This window comes from Schistocerca americana, chromosome 3, assembly GCF_021461395.2.
Source record: "Schistocerca americana isolate TAMUIC-IGC-003095 chromosome 3, iqSchAmer2.1, whole genome shotgun sequence".
NCBI lineage: Eukaryota > Metazoa > Arthropoda > Insecta > Orthoptera > Acrididae > Schistocerca > Schistocerca americana.
Genome location: NC_060121.1, coordinates 597,279,698 through 597,307,423, shown reverse-complemented (window position 1 = coordinate 597,307,423; position 27,726 = coordinate 597,279,698). Strand labels below are relative to the sequence as shown.

At 40.4% G+C, this 27,726-nt stretch overlaps 1 protein-coding gene across 1 annotated transcript in view; it reads right to left on the bottom strand.

Annotated features, from left to right (window-relative positions):
• Positions 1–27,726, bottom strand: part of LOC124606859 (TGF-beta-activated kinase 1 and MAP3K7-binding protein 1-like) — a 100,413-nt gene that overhangs the window by 34,471 nt on the left and 38,216 nt on the right. Inside the window, exons 2-4 of the mRNA XM_047138940.1 lie at positions 21,715–21,821; positions 16,444–16,681; positions 1,718–1,850 (exon numbers count right to left, since the gene is read on the bottom strand). Coding sequence (XP_046994896.1) covers positions 1,718–1,850; positions 16,444–16,681; positions 21,715–21,793 — 450 coding nt within the window. The 5' untranslated portion in view covers positions 21,794–21,821. The remainder of the gene's footprint in view (positions 1–1,717; positions 1,851–16,443; positions 16,682–21,714; positions 21,822–27,726) is intronic.

The following is a 27,726-nucleotide window of genomic DNA, read 5'->3' as shown; positions in this document are numbered from 1 at the left end:
TAGAAAAGCATACATGGAATTTAAGAAGTATACTACTAATAAGACATTCAGCATACTGGGTAAGGGAGTTCTCCTCGCTGCAGATACGTTGCCCTCAGGTGTACAGGCTGCATGTGAGCGATTTCTTGCTGTGGAGGGTGTGACAGCTGTTTAAATACAGATAACATTGGTGGTTAGTAGGTTTTATATAGACAGAGGTGTGTATGAAGCCATCAGAGAGGTGGAGGTCAATGTGCTGGAAGGTGGCATTTTGGGTTGAGGAGGACCACGTGAAGCGGATGGGACAGAAGGTGTTCATGGTGGAGAAATGAGGTGGGATGAGCACAGCACTACATCGAGACATGCAGATGGCTAGCAAATGCATCTGGCCAAAATCAAATCAGGTATCAAGCCTTTCCCTTGGTTTCTACACAAAACGCTAAAATTCCCTGAGTTTTCCAGAACATAAAATAATTCCCTAACTTTTCCCTGGATGCTCTGATTAAATCGATGTAAAGTTACAATATTTTCAGCAACATCCCTCTTACAATATTCATCACAAGGCAGTTTGAACATCATATCCTAACACTGCTAACATCAAAACCTTCAGGGCCCCTAGCAGGGAAATGGTGCATGTTACATTCTTGTCACATACTGACGTGTTTCTTTGTATCACCTCTAAACACTCAAATTTTGTATAAGTAGTTTATTTTGACATTCTGTTTGCAGATGTAAAAGTTCGTTGTGACTTGTCTGCTTAGCACTTGACTGTGCAAGCCTTCCTCATGCTCTTTGTAATTGATTTTCAAAATACATATATAAATAAAGTAACTTCTACATCTACATCTACATCTACATCCATACTCCGCAAGCCACCCGACGGTGTGTGGCAGAGGGCATTTTGAGTACCTCTATCTGTTATCCCTTCTATACCAGTCTCGTATTGTTCGTGAAAAGAAAGATTGTTGGTATGCCTCTGTGTGGGCTCTGATCTCTCTGATTTTATCCTCATGGTCTCTTCGCGAGATATACGTAGGAGGGAGCAATATACTGCTTGACTCCTCGGTGAAGATATGTTCTCGAAACTTCAACAAAAGCCCGTACCGAGCTACTGAGCGCCTCTCCTGCAGAGTTTTCCACTGGAGTTTATCTATCATCTCCGTAACGCTTTCGCGATTACTAAATGATCCTGTAACAAAGCGCACTGCCCTCCTTTGGATCTTCTCTATCTCTTCTATCAACCCTATCTGGTACGGATCCCACACTGCTGAGCAGTATTCAAGTAATGGGCGAACAAGTGTACTGTAACCTACTTCCTTTGTTTTCGTATTGCATTTCCTTAGGATTCTTCCAATGAATCTCAATCTAGCATCAGCTTTACCGACGATCAACTTTATATGATCATTCCATTTTAAATCACTCCTAATGCCTACTCCCAGATAATTTATGGAATTAACTGCTTCCAGTTGCTGACCTGCTATATTGTAGATCAATGATAAAGGATCTTCCTTTCTATGTATTCACAGCACATTACACTTATCTACATTGAGATTCAATTGCCATTCCCTGCACCATGCGTCAATTCGTAGCAGATCCTCCTGCATTTCGGTACAATTTTCCATTGTTACAACCTCTCGATATACCACAGCATCATCCGCAAAAAGCCTCAGTGAACTTCCGATGTTATCCACAAGGTCATTTATGTACAGTAATCAATGAGCTAATATTAAGTACAAACCACATGTGGAAATTTCTGGTAGGCCTCATAAGATGACATTCCTTCTGGAATTTCATACTGTAAACTTGTTCGGACAGCTAAACGTTCATCTATGGAGTCGAAGTAACCCTTTTCAACTGCAAAAAATGCTTGCCTGTAACAAATGGTACAAAACAGTGGATGTTGCATATTTACTGTTATTCATTCTAGCATTTACAACATCTAATGCAAACACTTTTAAAATTACGTGCTTTACTCTTGGATAAAAATTATTTTAAAAAAGATGGAGCAAATTAAATGCAAATTGTTCACTAAAAAGCTTTCATTATTCACAGGAAATCAACCAAAATTTGTGGAAGAACAGCGCTCATAAAATTTTGTGTTTACTTTGTTTCTCTCTCTTTAATCCATAACTACCACACAATCATTGCATTTCTCTGAGCACAAATAGCACACCGATATGTTCCTTATATTTCGAAAGGTGCAGTCCACGTGGCACACAATACATTCACTGCACTGAAAACGCAATCATCGCTAAGTTACAACACAAAATACAAATGGCTCATTTGTTTGCAATCAGTTTCGATTATGTAAGTTCCATAATACTTCTCTGAGGTAGCCGCATAACATTTTCAGATCACACACTGACAGGCTGCATTGATTATTAGTCCGTTTTAGAATGCAAAGAAACTTATAATTGATATGGAATTACATTTTCCTGGAGACATATTAGTCTCAACTTCATCTTCGATCAGGACAGAAGCTGAAGCAATGAATTTGTGCCATGGCTGGGACTTGAACCCAGGTCTCCTGCTAACTAAGCACATCTGCCCAGAAAGCTGGAGATGCAGGTTCAGGTTTGGCTGTGGCACAAATTTTAATTCACTGCTTCAGCTTCTATCCTTATCAAAAACATACAATTGTTCTCGTGTGTCTGAGCTCCCTCTTGGAGAACAGACTATATATGCATCTGGTTGTCAGTGTGTCTTCAGTGTATAATTGCAGCCAGAACCCAAACTAAGTGTAATGGATATCCTACATTATACTGTGATAAGGCTGAAATAAAATATTGACCATGCCAAAATTGCCACATTCTCTGCTGTAGAGACAGAAAACACTATTGATTAAGAAATGTCAACTCTGTGATCTATATTGCTACAGCAGAGTTTCAAATGGAGCATTTGGCAACTACTTACTGAAACAGGGGAAAGGAACACAATAGAAGACAAATGGATAGCTCTCAGAGATGATACAGTAAAGGTATAAGAGGTTCCAATACACAAAAAGACATGGTCCAGTAGAATTCCATGGATAACATTCAACAACTTTGACAAAACACAGTATATACAGTTCCACAGAGTAAATGGAATGACACCATTAATAAATATAGATTTTGATCAGAAATCACTAGCTAAGGTAGAATATTCAAAATTTCTAGGTGTATGCATTGATGAGGGGTTGAACTGGAAAAAATACACTGAAGATCTGCTGAAACGTTTGAGTTCAGCTACTAAATTTTGGTGATATACATCTCAGTAAATTAGCTTACCATGCCTATTTTCATTCTCTGCTTTCATATGGCATCATATTCTGGGGTAACTCATCACTGAGTAAAAGAGTGTTCATTGCACAAAAGCGTGTAATCAGAATAATTGCTAGAGCTCTTCCAAGATCATCCTGCAGACACTTATTTAAAGAGCTAGGGATCTTCACTGTAGCCTCACAATATATATATTCACTTACGAAATTTGTTATTAACAATCCGAACAAATTCAAAAGTAATAGCAGTGTACATGGCAACAACATTACGAGAAAGGATGATCTTCACTACGCAAGGTTAAATCTAACTTTGGCTCAGAAAGGGGTAAATTATGCTGCCACAAAACTTTGGTCACTTACCTAATAGCATCAAAAGTCTGACAGATAGTCATATAGCATTAAAAAGGAAATTAAAAGAATTTCTGAATGGCAACTCCTTCCACTCATTAGATGAATTTTTGGATATAGTAAGTGGGTAATTCCCCCCCCCCTCCCCTCTCCCAAAAAAAAAAAAAAAAAAATAAAAATAAAAATAAAAATATTAAGTGTCATGTAATCTTTTGTGTAATGTTATATCTTGTATAGACACCTTTTATTAACCCGACACGTTCCACATCATTACGAAGTGTCGTATTCATGATCTATGGAACAAGTACTAATCTAATCTAATCATATTGAACTTAGCTAATGAAACAAGAACATGTAAATGTTCAACGAATGAAGCAAGCAAAAGGGATTACAGACATCTAACAAATGTGACAGAAAGTGCAAAATGGTAAATCATAAATGGTTTGAACAGAAATCCAACAATAGATGCCACCTGCATGAGAATTAATGACATCCTTGAGAAAAGAAAATCAGCTGTAAGAAAACATAGAGCTTAGATGGCAAGTCAATTCTATCCAAAGAAGGAGAGACAGAAGGTAACACCAAGCGAGGTGGCGCAGTGGTTAGACACTGGACTCACATTCGGGAGGACGGCAGTTCAATCCCGCGTCTGGGCATCCTGATTTAGGTTTTACGTGATTTCCCTAAATCGCTCCAGGCAAATGCCGGGATGGTTCCTTTCAAAGGGCACGGCCGACTTCCTTCCCCATCCTTCCCTAATCCGATGAGACCGATGACCTCGCTGTCTGATCTCCTTCCCCAAAACAACCCAACAGAAGGTAACAGGAATATACAGGGTGCTTCACAATTCATGTTACACACTTCCAGAGGTTGTAGAGGGGACTTAGTAGTTCAAGTTTTATATAGGACCCCATGTCATCCAATGACACCACTGTGAGTTGTGTGAACATGAAGTTGAGCAGGCTGCTGCTGACTGAAATGAAACCTCATAAGACTGCAGTGCCAGTTGCTACACCTGGGAGATGGGAATATACTAGACATGGCCTACACCCCATGTCATCCAATGACACCACTGTGAGTTGTGTGAACACGAAGTTGAGCAGGCTGCTGCTGACTGAAATGAAACCTCGTAAGACTGCAGTGCCAGTTGCTACACCTGGGAGATGGGAATATACTAGACATGGCCTACACCCCATGTCATCCAATGACACCACTGTGAGTTGTGTGAACACGAAGTTGAGCAGGCTGCTGCTGACTGAAATGAAACCTCGTAAGACTGCAGTGCCAGTTGCTACACCTGGGAGATGGGAATATACTAGACATGGCCTACATCCCATGTCATCCAATGACACCACTGTGAGTTGTGTGAACACGAAGTTGAGCAGGCTGCTGCTGACTGAAATGAAACCTCATAAGACTGCAGTGCCAGTTGTTACACCTGGGAGATGGGAATATACTAGACATGGCCCACACCTGAAAAGGAAATGGAAAGATGGGTTGGCTGGGGCCACCATCACACATAGCAAGATCCCTGTGGTTACTGGTGTCAGAGGGGCGCCTTTATTAGGTTAGAATAAGGATTCAGGTACCCTGTTTTGAAAGAAGTGAAAATAACAGAAGAGCTCTGCAAAATGCTCAATAATGCACAGAAAAGTAATGTTAGCCTATTTCATCAAAATACTAGAGGATTGAGTCATCAGACAAAAGAGTTTCTTGTCTGGAAAATTTAGAGAGCTCTGAAAAGACAGACAACCTGTACCTGTCTGAGCACCATATAATAACAGGGTTGGATAAGTTACATGTAAAAGATTATACTATTGCAGATTATGCATGCAGAAATAACACAGGAAAAGGAGGAGTTGTTACATATGTGAAGATAAAACACAAGTTCAAAAACACTGAGACAATATTTTGTCAAGATCAGCACATAGAAGTGTGTGCTTGTGAACTAATGCTGCAAAATAGTTCACTTTTGATTGTAACTGTATACAGTTCCCCACTGGGAAATTTTAAACTATTTATGAGGGATCTGGGTTCCTTACTGTGCTCTCTGTCAGACAGCAGCAAGCAGTCTGTGGTGACTTCAGTGTAGATTTTCTGAAGGATTCTGATAGGAAAAATGGTCTCGAAACCTTATTTGGATCTACAATTTGGGCTCAGTAATTAACTTTATAACACAGGTGGTGAAAGACAGTATGACCCTAATTTATAATGTTGTCTTTGATGAAGCTCATACTAAGAAAATAACTGTTCACCCAGTAACAAATGCTCTCCCTGATCATGATGCACAGCCTTACAGTATGAATATCACTCAGTGGAAATCAGTTAGAATAATTAATGAGTCTGGGACAAATGTTTCTAAGAATGGTTTACAGGAGATTATAAGGGATGTAATTGGTAATGAACTAAATGCTAACATAATCTACTCCATGATAAATTATATCATTATTTGTAACAGATTTCAGCAAAAGCAAATCAGAAAGGACACTAAACAGCCATGTAAAAAACCTGGGTCACTAGATGGATTAAAGTCTCTTGTGAATGGAAAAGGGAAGTGCATCTTTTGGGAAGAACAAGTAGGGATCCTGTAGTAGTTGAACACTACAAAATCTACTCAAAATTACTAAGAAAAGTTATTAAAAGCAAAAGAACATGCACATAATTTCAGAAATCAGTATTTCCAACAACAGACTTAAAACTATATGGAATGTAGTGAAAAGAGTGGCAGGACAACCAGCCACAAAACAAGACAATGTCACTACTGAGCTGAATTGAACAGCTATGAATGATGCATCACAGGTACCAAATGCATTCAACAATCATTTCTTAAATATAGCAGAAAGCATAGGGACAAACAGTTCAATAGAAAAACCACAGCAATATCTTGAAAATGTAACTTTCATAAAATTCAATCATATGAATGTATCACCAATTTCTCCTTCTGTAATTAAGAAAATTATACATTTTCTCAGAAATAAAGGTTCATCTGGTTTTGATGGTATTTCCAATAGAGTACTAAAAATTTGTTCCCATGCAATAAGCCCAGTCTTATCTGAAATATGTAATGCATCATTTACTAAAGGCATTTCTCCAGAGAGACCGAAATATGCCATTGTTAAATCCCTACTTAAGGTGATAAGAGAGATGCCAATAACTACTGACCTGTTTCACTGCTGAGATCATTCTCCAAAATTTTTTCGAAGATCGTGTATTGTAGAATAGTATCTCAACTTAGCTACAATAGTATTCTTAGCAAACCACAGTTTGTGTTTCAGGAGGGTTACTCTACTGAGAATGCCTTTTACACATTCACTCACCAGATTTTACAAGCATTAAATAATAAAATAGCACCTGGTGGTATTTTCTGCAAGGCATTTGACTGTGAATCACGGTATTCACCTAGATAAACTAACGTTTTATGGGATTGATAGTATAGCCAACCAATGGATAATGTCATATCTAACCAAAAGAATGCAGAAGGTTGTACTTAGTTACTCAAGCAAAATAGTCCAAGGACATAATTCTGACTGGGGAAAAATCATATACAAGGTTCCCCCCAAGTTCAATCTTGGGTCCATTACCGTTCCTTATATATAGTAAACGATCTTCTGTCTTCCATCTAGTATACAACAAGTAGAATTATTTCTTTTTGCAGATGACATTAGTTTTGTAATTAATCCAAGCACACATACAGAAACGGAAGAAATAGTACACAGAGTTCTTTAAAGTAACACTGACTGGTTTTCTCTGAATGGTCTCACCATCAATTTTAAAAAGACATGACATAGTCAGTTCTGCATATCTAGAGGCACTACACCAATGATAAGTGTAACATATGGTGAAAAAATAATAAATATGGTGGAAACTTCAAAATTCTTAGGGATTCATATTGATGAAATTCAAATTGGAAAAAAAAACACTTTTCGTAACTTCTAAAACAACTTAGTTCAACAACGTCATATGGAATAATATTCTGGGGTAATTCATTCTTCTCAGTCTTCACTGTGCAGAAACATACTGTGAGAATAAAATGTCGTGCTCACCCACAATCATCTGTAGACACCTGCTTAAGACATTGGGCATTCTGACTACTGGTTCACAGTATATTTATTCCCTCATGAAGTTTGTTGTAAATAATCCACTATAAACAACGAAGTACATAATTACAACACCAAAAGGAAAAATGACAGTCATTACTCCAAATTAACATTGTCTTTAGTACAAGAACAAGCGCACAATGCTGCAACAAAAATTTTGACAACTCCTTCTATTCGATAAAAGAATTTCTGTTACTGTAATGTGTAAAAGGAGGCGAATAGGAATTACTAACTCTCATTTGTATAGCTTTCTTCTTTTTGTTAAAGAAAAAAAAAAGTGTTCAGAATGCAACCTACCGTACGTGCAAATTAATTTATTATGTGAATGTAAGATGACTCATTCCACATCATTACAATCTATCATGCAAAATGATCCCATGGAACATCTAATTGACTAACCAACAACTAACTAATTACAGAAGATCAAAGTTATATGTGCCAATGCCTGTAAATGTATGTATAAACAGGGTGATTCTGTGATGATCTTGCAAACATTCTAGTATGATGGAGAATAATAAATGTCAAAAGTTATAAGCAAAAACTGTTCTGAGAGCTCTGATAGTGGAATACATGTACTGATACAGTTGTTGCTAAGGCTGTAGGACAGGCAACTTGCAAAGGTGGTAAGGAGAAAAAGGAAAATATGTCCAGCAAACATGGGCTCTAAAAAGCATACCTGAGGAGCTATGACCACTTGTTCATCTTTGCTACTGTGAAACACATCTCCTCTACCAAACAAGTGCTCAAAACCTTTAAGGTTGGCATTTTAGAGCCCATGTTTAGTGACTTTTTTTCTTGTTTTGTTCCATACTACTACCTCTAATAGTCCTAACAGTCTTAGCAGCAACAGTACCAGTACATGTATTCCATGTCAGAGGTATCAGAACTGTTTTCACTTATAATTTTTGACTTACTCATTTCTTGTACAGGGACCCTTACGTCAGACTGATAAATTTATCCTTCTTCTTCATCATAGAAAGTTTGTATCATCTCAAGGAATCGCCCTGTATATACATGCATTTACAGGTAACAGCACCTGTGATTTTGATGCTTTGTGGTGCTGTTGGGTGACATTCTTAGACATGGCTTTCCATATAAAACTTGACCTACTACATCCCCTCTACAACTTCTACAAGCATGTAAAATGAACTGTGAAACACCCTGTACAAAAATGGCTTTACAAAGGAAACACACTTGAAGATAGTATTATCAAGGGGAAGGACAAGTAGATGAAGATGAGATGGGAGATATCAAATTGTGAGGCGAATTTGATGTAGCCCTGAAAGACCTAAGTCAAAACAATGCCCATAGATAGGCAACATTCCCTCTGAATTATTGAGATCTTTGGGACAGAAAGTCAGATATATAAAATATATGAGACTGGTGATGTACCCTTAGATGTCTAGAAGAATGTAATAATCTCAATTATAAAGAAGGGAGGCACTGAGAGGTGTGAATGTTACAGAAACGTAAGTTTAATAAGTCACTGGAAACACTGGTAAAATCTGATCTCAGGAACGATTAGTTTGGAACACAAAAGACAACACTGACTCTGGGTTATCATAGGAAGTAGACTGAAGAAACGCAAACCTATGTTTATAGCATAATTTGTAGATTTAGAGAAAGTTCTTGACAATGTTCACTGGACTACAATGTTTGGAATTTGGAAGATAGCAAGAGTAAAATATATGGAGTGAGATTAGAAAACAGGACAACCAACAGCACAGAAAGACTGTATTTCTATCAAACACAACAAAAAGTTTGTTAACAAGAAGTCAGAAGTAGAAAACATTTTTAATAATCATGTTTTAAGTGTTGTAGAGAAAATAGGATCCAGCTATTCATTAGAAAATGCAAGGCATTATATTGAAGAAGCAGTACCTATGCAATCTGATAAAACTGAAATCCAACCCACTTCTCCTACTGAAATTAAGAAAATAATAAATTCACTCAAAAGTAAAAGCTCACATGGAATTGATGGCATTTTCAACAGAGTACTAAAAGCTTGTTCCCAACAAATAAGTAGGATTCTCAACCACATATGTAGTAACTCACTGAAACAGGGCATTTTTCCAGACAGACTGAAATACACTATTGTTAAACCATTGCATAAAAAAAGGGGATAGATCTGATGCTAACAACTACCGCCCAATCTCACTTCTGACATCTTTATCCAAAATTCTTGAAAAACTAATGTATTCAAGAGTAGCATCACATATTTGTAAAAATGAAGTAGAGGAATCCTGGGTAGAAGGGGGTACCAGGGTAGAATGAAGATGCACATATTTTCATGTCAAGGAGGTGCTGCCAATGATCTGCAGTAAGTAGAACTAGTTCAGACAGTTACTGCTCATTCTTGGCAGCCATGTCTGTTTGGTTTCCATAAGTGTTGGATTGTGAAGTTTTCATTGTGCTAATTTTTGCTCCCTGCCTTGTAACTTCTGGAGAACTGGAAGCAAGAAAAGGTATACCTACTTATTTACAATATGACTATTGTTAGTAGATGCTTAAAATATGTTTATAATATTTAGTTTCATGCCATTAAATGTTTTTTTTTTCCTATCTTTGTTTAGTGGCCTTACCTCCATAACCTAAACCATGTAACTGGAGCGGAATGGGGAAGTACCCCATTCTGTCCCGATTTTATTAGGCTCCCAATCTATTTTGGTTTGAGTATATAAGAGAAAAACAAATAAGTAGTCATGGTCTACTGAGGCCATGAACAATGCTGTGGAGGCAGTTAATTCTAGCCATTGTGGGTATCTGAAGGCTTCGAACCAATTTGACATTCCCCAGACTACTCTGGAAAGATACGTTAAAAAAAGAACGGAAAACCCTGACTACAAAATTGATAAAATGGCTGGAAAGTTTAAAAACGTATTTACAGAAGAACAGGAACTCGAGTACTTAAAAAGTATGGAGGCTAGGTCATTCGGCTTAACAATCAATGATTTGTGTAAACTAGCTTATCTTTTGGCTATAAGAAATGGCATTGTTCATAGATTTAAAAATGAAATTGCAGGCAAAGATTGGGTCAACAGGTTCCTTAAAAGACATCCTACTTTACCTGTTCGCAAGCCTGAAGCAACATCTGGTGCACGAGCAAGGGTTTTAATAAAGTAGCTGGTGATTTTTTTTTTTTTTTTTTTTTTTTCCGTTACTAAGAAATGTAATTGACAAACACAGACTAATGGCTTCTCAAATATTTAATTGTGATGAAACAGGTGTTTGGGTTAACCCTAAAAACCAATCAAAGATCATAGCTTGCAAGGGGAAACGTCAAGTAGGATCGTTAACATCTGCAGAAAGAGGCGAAACTGTAATCCCGGGATTGGAATGACTCCTTACCCTCTCCCTTAAAACCCACATCCTTTCGTCTTTCCCTCTTTCCTGTTGCCTCATCAGGAAAGTTTGTAGCGAAAGCTTGAATTTTGTGTGTGTGTGTGTGTGTGTGTGTGTGTGTGTGTGTGTGTGTGTGTGTGTGTGTGTATATATATATATATATACACACTCATATCCATCCGCACATACACAGACACAAGCAGACATTTGTAAAGGCAAAGAGTTTGGGCAGAGATGTCAGTCGAGGTGGAAGTGCAGAAGCAAAGATGTTGTTGAATGACAGGTGAGGTATGAGTGGCGGCAACTTGAAATTAGCGGAGATTGAGGCCTGGTGGATAACGGGAAGAGAGGATATATTGAAGAGCAAGTTCCCATCTCCGGAGTTCGGATAGGTTGGTGTTAGTGGGAAGTATCCAGATAACACGGACGGTGTAACACTGTGCCAAGATGTGCTGGCCGTGCACCAAGACATGTTTAGCCACAGGGTGATCCTCATTACCAACAAACACTGTCTGCCTGTGTCCATTCATGCGAATGGACAGTTTGTTACTGGTCATTCCCACATAGAATGCGTCACAGTGTAGGCAGGTCAGTTGGTAAATCACGTGGGTGCTTTCACACGTGGCTCTGCCTTTGATCGTGTACACCTTCCGGTTTACAGGACTGGAGTAGGTGGTGGTGGGAGGGTGCATGGGACAGGTTTTACACCGGGGGCGGTTACAAGGGTAGGTGCCAGAGGGTAGGGAAGGTGGTTTGGGGATTTCATAGGGATGAACTAAGAGGTTACGAAGGTTAGGTGGACGGTGGAAAGACACTCTTGGTGGAGTGGGGAGGATTTCATGAAGGATGGATCTCATTTCAAGGCAGGATTTGAGGAAGTCGTATCCCTGCTGGAGAGCCACATTCAGAGTCTGATCCAGTCCCGGAAAGTATCCTGTCACAAGTGGGGCACTTTTGTGTTTCTTCTGTGGGAGGTTCTGGGTTTGAGAGGATGAGGAAGTGGCTCTGGTTATTTGCTTCTGTACCAGGTCGGGAGGGTAGTTGCGGGATGCGAAAGCTGTTGTCAGGTTGTTGGTGTAATGGTTCAGGGATTCCGGACTGGAGCAGATTCGTTTGCCACGAAGACCTAGGCTGTAGGGAAGGGACCGTTTGATGTGGAATGGGTGGCAGCTGTCATAATGGAGGTACTGTTGCTTGTTGGTGGGTTTGATGTGGATGGATGTGTGAAGCTGGCCATTGGACAGGTGGAGGTCAACATCGAGGAAAGTGGCTTGGGATTTGGAGTAGGACCAGGTGAATCTGATGGAACCAAAGGAGTTGAGGTTGGAGAGGAAAATCTGGAGTTCTTCTTCACTGTGAGTCCAGATCATGAAGATGTCATCAATAAATCTGTACCAAACTTTGGGTTGGCAGGCTTGGGTAACCAAGAAGGCATCCTCTAAGTGACCCATGAATAGGTTGGTGTACGAGGGGGCCATCCTGGTACCCATGGCTGTTCCCTTTAATTGTTGGTATGTCTGGCCTTCAAAAGTGAAGAAGTTGTGGGTCAGGATGAAGCTGGCTAAGGTAATGAGGAAAGAGGTTTTAAGTAGGGTGGCAGGTGATCGGCGTGAAAGGAAGTGCTCCATCGCAGCGAGGCCCTGGACGTGCGGGATATTTGTGTATAAGGAAGTGGCATCAATGGTTACAAGGATGGTTTCTGGGGGTAACGGATTGGGTAAGGATTCCAGGCGTTCGAGAAAGTGGTTGGTGTCTTTGATGAAGGATGGGAGACTGCATGTAATGGGTTGAAGATGTTGATCTACGTAGGCAGAGATACATTCTGTGGGGGCTTGGTAACCAGCTACCATGGGGTGGCCGGGATGACTGGGTTTGTGAATTTTAGGAAGAAGGTAGAAGGTAGGGGTGCGGGGTGTCGGTGGGGTCAGGAGGTTGATGGAGTCAGGTGAAAGGTTTTGTAGGGGGCCTAAGGTTCTGAGGATTCCTTGAAGCTCCGCCTGGACATCAGGAATGGGATTACCTTGGCAAACTTTATATGTGGTGTTGTCTGAAAGCTGACGCAGTCCCTCAGCCACATACTCCTGACGATCAAGTACCACGGTCGTGGAACCCTTGTCCGCCGGAAGGATGACGATGGACCGGTCAGCCTTCAGACCACGGATAGCCTGGGCTTCAGCAGTGGTGATGTTGGGAGTAGGATTAAGGTTTTTTAAGAAGGATTGAGAGGCAAGACTGGAAGTCAGAAATTCCTGGAAGGTTTGGAGAGGGTGATTTTGAGGAAGAGGAGGTGGGTCCCGCTGTGACGGAGGACGGAACTGTTCTAAGGCAGGGTTCAATTTGGATAGTGTCTTGGGGAGTTGGATCATTAGGAGTAGGATTAGGAAGTAATACCGTACAAAATATAATACACCACAATTTGGTACTTCAGTGAGCAAGTGCAACCATCATATCTGGAACATGCAGGATATTTTAATTAGAGTTGGACTACAAAAACAACCAACAAGACAAGATTGTGGTTCCCTTAAGAACGACTTCCTTCCAATACTTTATCAGTGCTTTTCTGAAATTAGAAGAATTCTTAAAATTATTACTGTTAACGTCTTTTATGTGCTCCTGTGAGATTAACAAATTCGCTTTACCATGTAGAGATAACCTTAGCATTAGAAATCACAATGCTACAAGATTTCATGTCAATAAATTTAGTAACCCTGCTGGACACGATATTGGAAGACAGCTGTGTAGATGCCCGGAGAGTGCACTGGTGGCTGGAGCACTCCCGATGTTGCCGACCAGTGATGTAAATTTCTGTGGCAGGCAAATATAAGGCTGTCCAGTGAGAGATCTCTTTCTCATTTACTGTCTTTAACCTCACCTCTTCCAGCGAGCTCCGACAGCCATGATAATCTAAGTATGCACTACTTGCATTTATGAACGTCTTATTTTCACAACCACCAGGCTTAATGCAACTCTGTTTGTACATTTACTAAACACACACACACACAATGAATAAATAGTGCTTGGGCATTATTCAAACTTAATCAGGAACTATCACACATTAATTTCTATTTTGGCTCATATAAGCTCCTGCCAAGAACAACAACAACTACTACTACTACTACTACTACTACCACTACTATCACTGTTTGATTGTGTGAACAGACAGACAATTATAAGTTGTTGTTAGAGAAGTTTAACTGTGCTCAATAAACATTTTTAGCCCTAAGTGATGGTTACAATAATAAGAGTAATCATATATTGAAGTTATGCATCCTACAAGGCTGCTGTGAACACACAGAAATATGCAGCAGCCTAACACTGCTTCAGTAAAAGACATAAAATGGCGCTAGACAACAGAACAAAAGTCATCTCCACTGCCTCCTACTTCTGGGATTATATTGTCAAAGAAGAGGTACAGGTCTACATGGCAGAAGATCTTATTAATAAATAGTCTGTGATTCAGTCCAGAGCAGCCTGCAGTCCTGTATTACCTACAACAAACTGATTTTCTCATCACAATGGCAGCACTGCAGTGCTTACATCTCAGAAAAAGAGAGACAAGAGATATAAATGAGATACTCAAATGATCAATGAAGTGATTTCCAAATTGCTGCATCAAAACAAATGGAGCTTACATTTCTTTTTGCTGCTCACAAATTTTTGTTGGCATTATCCAACCAACTATTTTCTTTGGCAAGCCCCTCTTCCACATTTGACACATGTACTGCCGTTTCAATATGGTATCATTTGATACAATACCTCTTTCATTAACAATCTGTGTTCTCAGGCCATACCGTTTTATTTTTACCTTCACCACATGCCACATAAAAATATTGGCACTAATACGAGTATTATAATATAATTTCATTTCTGTTTTAGTCTTCCCATTATTCTTTTTAACCACTTTGATGACAGCAGGAGTTTATCATCAGTAATACACATATTTCATACCATATATTAAAGTATTTGGTTTCTGTATATTCTGACTGTATAGGCTAGCACTCTTTCACAACATGTGTAAGACTTGGCTAGTGAATTCTAACCAAATCTTTAAGTTAATGCACTGTAAGCACACTACAGGATCCACCACTGCAGTTTATGTACTATACAGATCTCTCTCTCTCTCTCTCTCTCTCTCTCTCTCTCTCTCTCTCTCTCTCTCTGTGTGTGTGTGTGTGTGTGTGTGTGTGTGTGTGTGTGTGTGTTGGGGTTGGGATGGGGGAGAGGGGGGGAGGGAACGGCAAGGCATAGTAATGCTATTTGTCTTCTGCCAAACTACTATAAAATTTGCTCGTTCAATTGTTAGGAGGAATTTGCAGAATCTGTTGAAGTAGATATCAGTTTTAAATGTGGAAAAAACCTGAAATCAATCAAGTGTTAGCTAAGAAACAATACATAAATCTTTTTTAATGGAATCCAAAGTGGTTCTTTTATGAGTGTTACTGGCGTATCTCATAAAAAGCTTTGTTGTTTTATTGTTTTGAAGAATCAGATTTTTAAAATGAGTGACAGAACTGACAGAAGCGGACCCTACAGTTGACTACTCCCACTAAGGCTGTGGTTCCCAACCTGGGGGTAATTACTCCCTGAGCGGTAAAATTAAATTTTCAGAGGGGTAAAAACTAAACAATTCGATTCTGTTTCAGTCACAAAACTAAATTATTTTCAAAAGATCAGTACTACTATCACAATTTTGTAAGACTCTATTACTGACTATAAGTCATCAATTATTACTTTTTCTCAAATAATAGCATTAATGCAGTGAAGGTTACAGGTTCCTTATATAGTCCACCCACTACACACACATGTTGTGCTATGTCCCATACATCGCTAATGATAGAAGTGAGACATATACTTAACAAATGCTAAATAGCTCAAGAAAATGTCTTCACCAAGTTGTAGTCAGTGCCTGCAGTAGTCCAGAAATTGATTCATTACTCGCTTTGAAACAGATAAATGAATTAATTGACAGCACAACACAGCAGTAACTACATAAGAGCTACTACAGTGCTGCACACAGTTTTACTATTGTCATTATTATTATTATTATTAGAGTGGTTAGACACAAAGCATTAACAGCCTGAAGTTGTCCAATTTCTGCCAGTTCAGAATTAAGGAGTGCAGCAATGAAGTGGTTTACGAACAGTAAGTATAGTGGGAACTTGTTTTATTTTAAATGGCGTTGCAGTGTGCACATCAAGCAAGTGGCACAATGGAGAGGAGTAATGCATGTTTTGTAACAGGAGTGTACCCTCACTGTGGATAGTTAGCTTTCTTTTCTAAGAAGGAGTTGTGGGTAGCACTTGTTCCAAGAAAAGTTAGTTAGGTACTAAAGCTGATGATAATGCGGGGGAGGGCAACAGATACATTTCACTTACTGTAATTACTGTAGTGTTTTAAAGTAAATGTGGTAGTCTTACAAACCTCAGAAACTCTTTCACTTCTTCATCTGTGGTTTTTCCTGGTAACTCTCCAAATAATATTTCAGCAGCCATTCTCTGAAGAGCGAATGTTGCAGCCTGCACACCTTCATGTCCGTCAAATACTCCATATAATGAGGTTGAATCATCCACACGCCAGCGGAAACTACGGTCTTCAAATGGATGTTCTTCTTGACGGTAGCCATCTTCTCTGTATATCTGGTTTGTTGAAAATCCAACACCTGAAATCATAAATATTTCTCAACTGTGAACCGGTTCCATTTTAAAGACATAGATGGAACAGCTGTACATTTTGTCATGAACACCAGACACATTATTTAACAAAAGATTTTGTTAAAGACAGAAACAAAAATTAAATATTGTTTGCAAGATTAGAGTACTACTTATGATACAGAAAAGTCAGATTTATTATCATCTCAGTAATAACTAGTAGTGTTCAATTGTTTTATGTCCAACACACACTGCAACATTTCTTTTTTTTATATTTATATATACACCACTATTTGATTGTATATTTACTGTGTACAGTCTAGATTTCAGATTTCATGCCATTATCGAGTACAATGTTCTTAGATTACAAACAACATTTTGCTGTGTACTGTGTAGGATGACAGATACTCAATAATGGCATGAAATAATATGTCATCCTGCATGTTGCACAACAAAATACGTTAATGATCTAAGATCTAATGATCTAAGATCAGTGTGAAGGCCAAAATGTAGATTGTACACAGGAAATATACAGCCAAATGGCAGTGTATTCCTTCAAAAATATTTTTTAACTGTGGTTCAGCACTACTGAAAACTTTCTGACTGCAGAAGCGTTAAATTGACATTCTTGGAGCCCACTGTGAATCAGGAGTATGCAGTCTGGTGTATGGCATGGTGTGGAAATGGACCAACTACAGGCAGAAGTCAAAGATTTGAATGTAAGATGAGGACCCACAGTCCAATATATTTTTATCCTGCCGTTTTTTATGAACTCCACAACTGTGTTGGTATACTTTTAGTGTTTTAACTTCACGAGCTGAGTTTGATAACCTGGTGATCAGAGTATTGTCTTCCAAAACGGGTTGTTGAGTTGAGTGTAGGACATAAGAACAGTTCAATGCTGAATAAAATGTTCTCGGGTTTCCAACCGCGTCAATTGCTTAAAACTACACGAGCTTTCAGCCAAACACTCCTTGGCCATTGTAAAGTGGTATGACCGCCAGTGGGCTGTTGGTGCGCCCTTACATATGCTAGCTGCCAGCTGTGACGTCACTGGTGCCCGTGACATTGCCATATTGGGCATGTTTTGAGTCAGCATTCGATGTGCCCTCTTCAACCGTGCAATAGTTTGATCCCACGCAGCGCTGAGCTGCAAGCCACTGTCTATATTCAGGGTGTTTGCAGTAATTTTTATTTCAATAGCTTCCCTTATTAAACTGTCCAAGAAGCTGTTAGTGCAAGCCATGACAGAGGTCTTGTCAAATTTTATGTGGTGACCGTTTTATAACGCATGCTCAGCTAATGCAGATTTCTCTGGATAGTGTAGGCAATAATTCCTCTCATGTTCTTTCCTACGTTGTTCCACAGTGCGCACTGTTTGTCTGATATACTTCTGGCCACACTCACAAGGTATTTCATAGACTGGTGTTCTGAGACCTACTGCGTCTTTAACTGGTCTCAGTAATTGACGGATTTTCGTTGGAGGCCTGAAGACTGATTTGATCTTGTGTCTTTTCAACAGGTGGCTTATCTTGCCCAACACAGAGCCACAGAATGGCAACAAAGCAAGTTTCTTTTCCTGCTCTTCAACAGTGGTCATACTCTGATATTTCCCGGAAATCACTTCTTTCACTTGATGGGCGCTCTAGCCGTTATTCCTGAAAACCCTGCGTAGGTGGCACGGTTCATGGGGCAGGTTATCATCGTCTGATATTACTCTTGCACGTTACACCAATGTTTGTAATACTGTGTGCTTCTGTGCTGGATGATGATGGCTGGTGGCGTGCAGGTACAGGTCTGTGTGGGTGGGTTTTTTGTAGATGCTGTGGCCAAAGCACCCATATCATTTACAGTGGACAAGGATGTCGAGGAAATGCAGTGCATTATCTTTTTCCACCTCCATGGTGAACTGGATATTACTGTTGATGCCACTGAGGTGTTCCAAAAACTCGTCTAGTTTCTCTTGTCCGTGTGGCCAAATGACGAATGTGTCTTCAACATATTGAAAGAAACACTTCGGCTTCAATCCGCAGTATCTATGGCAATATCCTCAAAATTCTCCATGAAGAGGTTTGCAACAGCTGGAGCCAACGGGCTACCCATTGCTACGCCATCTGTCTGATCATAATACTGGCCGTTGTACACAAAATAGGAGGACGTAAGAGTGTCCTTAAATAGCCTGACCACGTCACTTACAAAGTACTGGGAAATTAGGTCCAAAGCGTCTTTGATAGGCACATTCGTAAACAGCGCCACTAACTCAAAACTGACCACAATATCATCCTCACTAAGGTGTAGACGGTTGATTCTGCTGATAAATTCTGCTGAGTTTTTTATATGATGTTCGCAGTGTCCCACATGTGGAGCGAGGAGCTTGGCCAAGTACTTCACCAGCTTGTATGCCGGAGAACGTATTGTGGACACAATTAGGCGAAGTGGCATCCCATCCTTGTGTATCTTCAGTAAACCATAAGCAGTAGGTGGTCTAGGCACCTGTGGGAGAAGATTCTTAACCACACTGTCTTCCACTGAAGATCACTTAAGAAGTTCTGATGTTTTTCTTACTATTCTTGATGTCGGGTCGCGTGGGAGCTTCCGATAAGTATCTTTGTTCAGTAGCGCACAGAGGTGCACAAAGGTGAAGTTACCAGCATCCAACATGACCAGGGCTGAGCGCAACAGCCTTCGAGCATTACATAATGATGAAAGCATCAGAATAAGACCACTGATGAAGAGCAGGAAAAGAAACTTGCTTTGTTGCCATTCTGTGGCTCTGTGTTGGGCAAGATAAGCCATCTGTTGAAAAGACACAAGATCAAATCAATCTTCAGGCCTCCAACGAAAATCCGTCAATTACCGAGACCAGTTAAAGATGCAGCAGGTCTCAGAACATCTGGAGTCTACGAAATACCTTGTGAGTGTGGCCAGAAGTAGATCGGACAAACAGTGCGCACTGTGGATCAACGCAGGAAAGAATGTGAGAGGTATTATTGCCTAAGCTTTCCAGAGAAATCTGCATTAGCTGAGCAAGCATTAGAAAACAGCCACCACATAAAATTTGACGATACCTCTGTCGTGGCTCGCACTAATGGCTTCTGAGACAGTTAAATAAAGGAAGCTATTGAAATAAAAATTACTGCAAACACCCTGAATAGAGAAGGTGGGATCCAGCAATCGCGCGGTTGAAGAGGGCACATCAAACGCTGACTCAAAAATGCCCATATATGGCAATGTCACGGGCACCAGTGACGTCATAGCCGGCAGTTAGCGTATATAAGGGTGCACCAACAGCCCACTGGCAGTCATACCACTTGACAATGGCCAAGGAGTGCTTGGCCGAAAGCTCATGTAGTTTTAAGCAATTGACGCAGTTGGAAACCCGAGAACAATTTATTCAATGTTATCACTGTGAGACTCTGCATTTATACAGTTCAATGCTATCAGTTATTACTGTTAAAATATAAGAACTGCCATCTCAACTCTCTAAAATGGATAACATTAAATATATTAATATCTTGTACAGCAAGGAATAAGAGTTAATAGTCAATAATTATTGTAACTCTTAATAGTGGTCTTCTTACATGTAACACTCTCAATGCCACTACTAAATCTAACAGACCAATTTTTGCTTGACTGACTGACTGACTTACTTCAGCAATTCCATACGGATGTAATATTTCTAGACAGTTGTAAAGTATCTTACATGACAACAATAGCCATAGCCCAAGAAAGGTTGCTAAAGAGATACATCACCTATTTTAGCTTGTTCCTCATAAACTTACATATTGGGATGCTTCATTTAACTTATATATGCTGCATATCCAAACATGGTGACCATTTTTGTTACTATAACCATTATCTACATCTACATCTACATCCATACTCCGCAAGCCACCTGACGGTGTGTGGCGGAGGGTACCTTGAGTACCTCTATCAGTTCTCCCTTCTATCCCAGTCTCGTATAGCTCGTCGAAAGAAGGACTGTCGGTATGCCTCTGTGTGGGCTCTAATCTCTCTGATTTTATCCTCATGGTCTCTTTGCGAGATATACGTAGGAGGGAGCAATATACTGCTTGACTCCTCGGTGAAGGTATGTTCTCAAAACTTCAACAAAAGCCCGTACCAAGCTACTGAGCGTCTCTCCTGGAGTTTATCTATCATCTCCGTAACGCTTTTGCAATTACTAAATGATCCTGTACTGAAGAGTGTTGCTCTCCGTTGGATCTTCTCTATCTCTTCTATCAACCCTATCTGGTACGGATCCCACACTGGTGAGCAGTATTCAGGCAGTGGGTGAACAAGTGTACTGTAACCTACTTCCCTTGTTTTCGGATTGCATTTCCTTAGGATTCTTCCAACGAATCTCAGTTTGGCATCTGCTTTAATTTATGGAATTAACTGCTTCCAGTTGCTGACCTGCTATATTGTAGATAAATGATAAAGGATCTTCCTTTCTATGTATTCGCAGCACATTACACTTGTCTACATTGAGATTCAATTGCCATTCCCTGCACCATGCGTCAATTCACTGCAGATCCTCCTGCATTTCAGTACAATTTTCCATTGTTACAACCTTTCGATATACCACAGCATCATCTGGAAAAAGCCTCAGTGAACTTCCAATGTTATTCACAAGGTCATTTATGTATATTGTGAATAGCAACGGTCCTACAACACTCCCCTGCGGCACACCTGAAATCACTCTTTCATTTGTCCAGAGACCTGTTATACTACCACATACTATATCTACTTGTAAGAGTACAAGTTGACAGCATGGATGCCATGCAGTTATTTGGTGTTATTCTCAAGACAAAGTCTGCTGGACTTTAAAAATCACTCTAGATTATGCTAGAGATGCATTATTATTATTATGAGTTAAGCCTTCATTGGAATGCTAGCATTCCAAATCACAGCACAAATAACAGAGGGAAGACGTATTTTGCTCACAGGTTATCCACTATAATGGTTACTACAGAAAAACCAATACATCTTTTAACTAATAAGTATAATTTTTGCACAATACACCGCAAATTCAGTATTTTACCTGAAAGTCGGCACACTGGTAAATCATCAGTCCAGCTACGAAAAGGCTCTGATCTTGGCAGTTCTTCTCTTGTTGGCATAATGGTTTTACTTAAGCAACAAAGAATTCTGTAACACAAAGAAACCACATACTTCATTTTTTAATATTTTTAACCTCAAATAAAAATGATGAATACACAGAGCATGTCCACTGAACTCTGAAACAGCAAACCATCAGACAAAAAGAGCACCACAATGATATCAACATGTTTCAGATGACTGTTCTATTGCCTGGTTATCTTCTTAATGAACAAGACCCTGATGTGTAAATGAAGGTTTCCACACAAGTCTATCTTCATGGGTTTCTTACCACTTCATTTCACGGTGTGTTTACAATGTTTCAGAAACAGATACCCTCCTTCCATCTTCTGATGAAGTGCCAATGTCTTACAGTCTGACTCCTTAGTTAGTAATTGATGGTAGTTGATTTTTAAATCCCTCAAATGGCCACTCACAACAATTTAGCCATCACTTGGCCATGTGCTTACACAGCTGGCAGCTCATGGTCCACTGCTGCTCCAGAAAGGCAGCATGTTGCACCCATCTCATTGTTTACAATGTAGGTTGTGAAGATGCACTGACGGAAAAACTCCTCTCATAATTCATGAGATCTGTTGTCTCACATATTTCATTGCCATCTCAATAACACTGTCCCAGTATCCACATGCTGGACAGGTAACAGACATCTTTTCAAACTACAACCACTTGCTGGACAGTTGAAAAGACATCTTTTCAAAATTTAATATGTGCTACACCATTACGCTGTGCTCAATCAGGGCAAACTTACCTCCCTGGGTAAGTCTTACAGTATGCATATGTTCAGTGCAACATAAGGAGGTACAGCACTATATCTGTCCAATGTCGAAACTCTACCAGTTTCCTAAACCACACCAGTCCTTTTCCTTCGCACCTCTTCCTCCCCCTTCAACCCTTCTGCCAGAAGAAGGAGCCAATGGCTTCAACAGCTTGCACTCGTAATACCTTTCATGTGTTTGTTCTCCTGCCACTGCTTGGTGAATAAATTTTTTATCTATCCAGTTACATTATATTTTCAGTGTAAGAATTGTTGCATTCCAAGGGAATGTGATAGACCCTAGGTGTGCAAAGCCCAAAGTTGTCTTCCACACAGCCCAAAAGATTTCTTATATTGGCATGTCAAAAGAGAGGTTGAGTCCTTTCTTGTTTAAACCTTTGCCAGTTCTTTGTCGAGGCTGTGCCAGTCTTTTTCTTCACTCTTGTCTCCACGTCTCCGTGCCCTCAACAACATCGTGATATCATCCCTTCCTATACCTAATGGAAGTAGAGGTTTTAATCAGGTGTACTGGCTCCATCACATATAATCCTGGCCCCCTGCACCACCACTGCCAAGACTGTGCTTAACCAACACATACTTCTTTCATGATAGGAACAGCTATGACCAAGTTGATGGAATCCCAACAGGTTCATTTTTATAACAACTTCTGTATGGAGCTATTTGAAGAAATCACTTTAAATACACTGAAACATCTATCACAGTATGTCTACAGATATAACAATGACACACTCGTGGTGCAGCAGCATCGGAGGTCTTTCTCGAGAAATTCCTCAACCACTTTAATAATATCCATAAAAACATCAGATTCATCATGAAGGTTGATGAGAACAGTTGTCTAGTGTTTGTGAAGGTCCATGTGCAGAAGAAACCCCATGGCCTTCTGGGCAATGGATATGTACAAAACCCATTCACGCAGATCTTCAAGCTACCATCATACACTACAGTGAGTTTTGTGTCTGTTGATGCTGATGCACAGGTCGAATGAAGACTATATATGACGATGAAAACCTACTTGCTGAGCTTGAACATGTGGAAAAGACCTTTCCTTCCGGCAGTTACAGTAAGGAAGATATTAGAAGACATAGAGACAAGAACTAAGGAACACACCAGAGAATTACCTTCCTATCATTTGCTGGTGAAGCCTCCAAAAGAAACGGTAAAACTCTAAACAAAACATGAATCAGGCCCATCTTCTAAACAAGTGCAAAAATAAGAAATTCTTTGAGGAGCATACAAGATAATCTTGGGCATTGTATATCTGGGACCTACCACAGTCCATGGTCTGTGGCAAGTCTTATTTTGGTCAGACACAATGCTGGGTCTCCGTATGTCGCACTGAACATATACACAATGTAAAACTCAGTCTGAAAAGGAAATAAGCGTGATAACAAATCTTGTGATTGGTGATAAGGGTTTCACCATCAGTAATAACTGACAACTAGCATTGGAAACATTAATACAGGGGCAACATGTTGCCTTTCATGGGGCAGTAATGGGCACAGAGCTGCCAGCAATGTAAACAAATTGCCACTTGATGGTTTAATTGTTGTGGAGCAACCACAGTGGAGATTTAAAGGTCAACCATTGCCAGTTACTACATAATGAGACAGATTGTGAGACACTGGTACTTCATCCAAAGATGGAAGGAGAGTACTTACATGCCTTCCAAAACATCATGAACTCACTGCAAACTGACCTGGGAAGACACTTCAGAAGATTTTATTGCAACACGAGCATGTCATCTCACATTTAGCTTATGGCACATATTATGATCATTAAATGTGATTGAAAACTAGTTATCAAGTGTCACCAATTGCAACAGAGGCTGTTACAATAAATATTTTAAAAACCATATCATTTGTTCTTGCTAAAGAGGATCAATTACTCCAAAGGGTCACAGATTTTTTTCTCAGAACCAAGAAAAAACAATTTAATGGATACAATTATTGTTGTGTTACAGAATGTTTTACAGTGATGGAGAACCTCAGTGTAACAATGATTAAGATAAAGTATTTACTGAAATATAACATAAAATACTGAATATAGGTGCTCTCCAGTTGCATACCATATTTATCTCTCAAAGCATTTTCTGTCAGTCTTTAGAATTTCTGCTTCAAAGTTAACTGCAGAATTACTAAAGAGTTAAGTATCATAGGCGCAAATGAAAAGGCTAAATAGATGTTCTAGCTAGGAACATAAGAAAACACACAGCCATGAAAGAGAAATAATTTATTGAGTGCACAGTGACATCAACAATGAAAGTAAATTACACGTCTCAAACACATTTAACAATTGAGGGCCCAGAGGTCCTTACATGCTCTTATAAAGACACTATCCACATCAAGAGTCACGAGTGTAATGCTGTGCGCACATGGCAGACCTGGTGATGGTGGTCAGTGACCTGGCTGCCCCTAGCAGCTGCCTCAGGTAGTTGTGGATGCACTGCTTGAATGTCAACATGCACTAAACTTGCCTTAGTGGTCCAACCTATGTACAGTGTGGGTGGTAGGTATGGACAAAATTGAGAAGGATGAGGGCAACACCTTTGTCTGCAAACACCAGGATGGCCAGTGGACAGGATCAGACACAAAGGAGCCGGAGCCATCCAGACGTCAGAGCCCACAACAAGGGGGCACCAACAGGGCAGTAATGACGGCAGACTCAAGAGGAGAGGCTCTGGTGATGGAGATCCAGCTTCCACACCCTCTGACAGTAGCACTTGCTCAGTGCAATGGAAGGCACTGACACTGCCACAGGAAGCAAACTCACTGTCAGTGCCAATAAAGCCCTGACTGCTGGGGTAGGCAGGCACAACCAGGCATGCTTGATCCCCGGACCAGCCAAGGTTGACGAAGAATGAGGTGTCAGGCTCACAGCCCAAGAAGGGGACCTTCACCCATCCTGGGACAGAACTGGTTCTGATGGCATGCCAAGAGTCATTACAGTGCAAGAACACACAAATGTCAACAAAACCAGCACCTTTGGCGGACACCTGCCTGATGGCAAGAGGCTGAGCAGCATATGCAGCTGACAGCGTGTGAAGGAGCTCAGTGGGACTCTTGGTCCCAGTTGGCATCATTCTGTATGAGCTTAAAAAAATGTGAGAGCCTCCTTGGCTGGAAAATCCTCTATGTACTTGTGCATCTGCATCTTAAATGTTCAGACAAGGAATACCACCATGCCATTTGACTATGGATGGAAGGGAGGTGCTGCAACATGGTGAATGCCATTGTGCATACAAAAGTTCTCGAAAGGCTGCACTACACACTGAGGAGCACTGTCCAAGCAGTTCCTCCTGATCAAACGAGGTGTCAGAGTCCATGGGGACCCGGAACAGAGCATTTGTGTTCGCACGTTGAGACATGAGACAAAAAAATGATCTCATAATTGTACTGGGACGAGAACAGGGCATGATGCTGAAGATGACGAGTGGCTTTTTCCAGTAAGGGCACTGACAGGCTAAACAGAGAAACTAAGGGCTGATGGTAGGTAATTAAATGAAACAGCAAGAGCTTCCTTTTTCATTTGAGAATAATTTTGCTGAGCTGTGTTGAGTGTTTTCAATGCAAAAGTAATAGGCTTTGCAGAGCCATCTGAAGGATGAAGGGCCAAGACCACTCCCATTCCGTACTGGGACATGTCTGTGGCCAGGACCAGATGCTTGCCAGGTTGAAATGTTGCAAGACACAGAGCGGAATGAAGACTGTCCTTAAGCTGCATGAAAGTATGCTCACAGGTTGCAGACCAAAGGGTGGGCAATAGCAGCCGCTCTGGGGACAGACTTGTGATACTGTGCTTCTTTGCCAAAGAGTGCCTGAAGCTCTGAGAGATGTGACAGACAGGGCAAAGCCACAATGGCAGCGACATGTTGTTGCATGGAGTACATGCACTTATGGGAAATTTAATCACCCTAATAAACTATGGAAGGGTGGAGAAAGTGAGACTTAGTGGGATTACATTTGAGGCCCACGGCCTGTAGAACAGTAAACAAAAAATAGAAGTTACATAGGTGATCCTCCATGGACCACATATTTTTATGATACCATCAAGATAGTTAATGCAATGAAGGACAACCATTGTAACCTCTTCTACAAAACATTGAAACACAGCAGGCACACTAGTGACCACAAACATTAGCCACTGATACTGATATTGACCAATACGTGCATTAGCCACAAGCAGCTGTTTTGATGCCTCGTCCACTACAATCTGAAGGTAGGCTTCAGCCAAATTGATTTTCAAAAGAGAGTTCACCACAGCCAGCTTCACGTGCAACTCCTTCAAGTGAGGCAGGGGGTAAGTTTCTATGATTTCCTGTCCATTAATAGTGACCTCAAAGTCCACACAGAGCTAAAGTTTATCAGGCAGCTTATTTACGATAATCATGGACATAGCCCATTCACCTGACGAAATCAGTCTAATCATTCCCAGTGACTTTAAGCAATCCAGTTCTGCCTTAACCTGGCCATACAAAGCTACTGGCACTGACTGTGACCGAAAAAAGCGAGGGTGGATGGAGGGTTAGAGGGTGATGCATGCCGTGAAACTGTTTGCACAACCTAACCCTGGGGCAAATAGAACCAAGAACTCAGAATACAAGGAGTCCAATTTACGAAAATGCGCTTGGTCTGACACCAGATGAACCACACCTGCAGTAGAAAAAACCAAAAGTAACAATGGCATCTAACACAAACAAATCTACATCTACATGATTACTCTGCTATTCACAATAAAGTGCCTGGCAGAGGGTTCAATGAACCACCTTCAACCTGTTTCTCTACTGTTCCATTCTCGAATGGTGCACAGGAAAAACAAGCACTTTAATTTCTCTTATTTTATTGTGATGATCATTTCTCCCTATGTAGGTGGGTGCCAACAGAATGTTTTCACAATCGGAGGAGAAAACTGGTGATTGAAATTTCATGAGAAGATCCCGTCACACTGAAAAATGCCTTTGTTTTAATGACTGCCACTCCAATTCACATATCATGCCTGTGGCACTATCTCCCCTATTTCGTGATATTACAAAACCGAGCCACCCGTCTTTGAACTTTTTCTATGTCATCCATCAGTCCCAAATGATGCAGATCCCACACCGCACAGCAATACTCCAGAATAGGGCAGACAAGTGTGATGCACGCAGTCTCTATAGTAGACCTG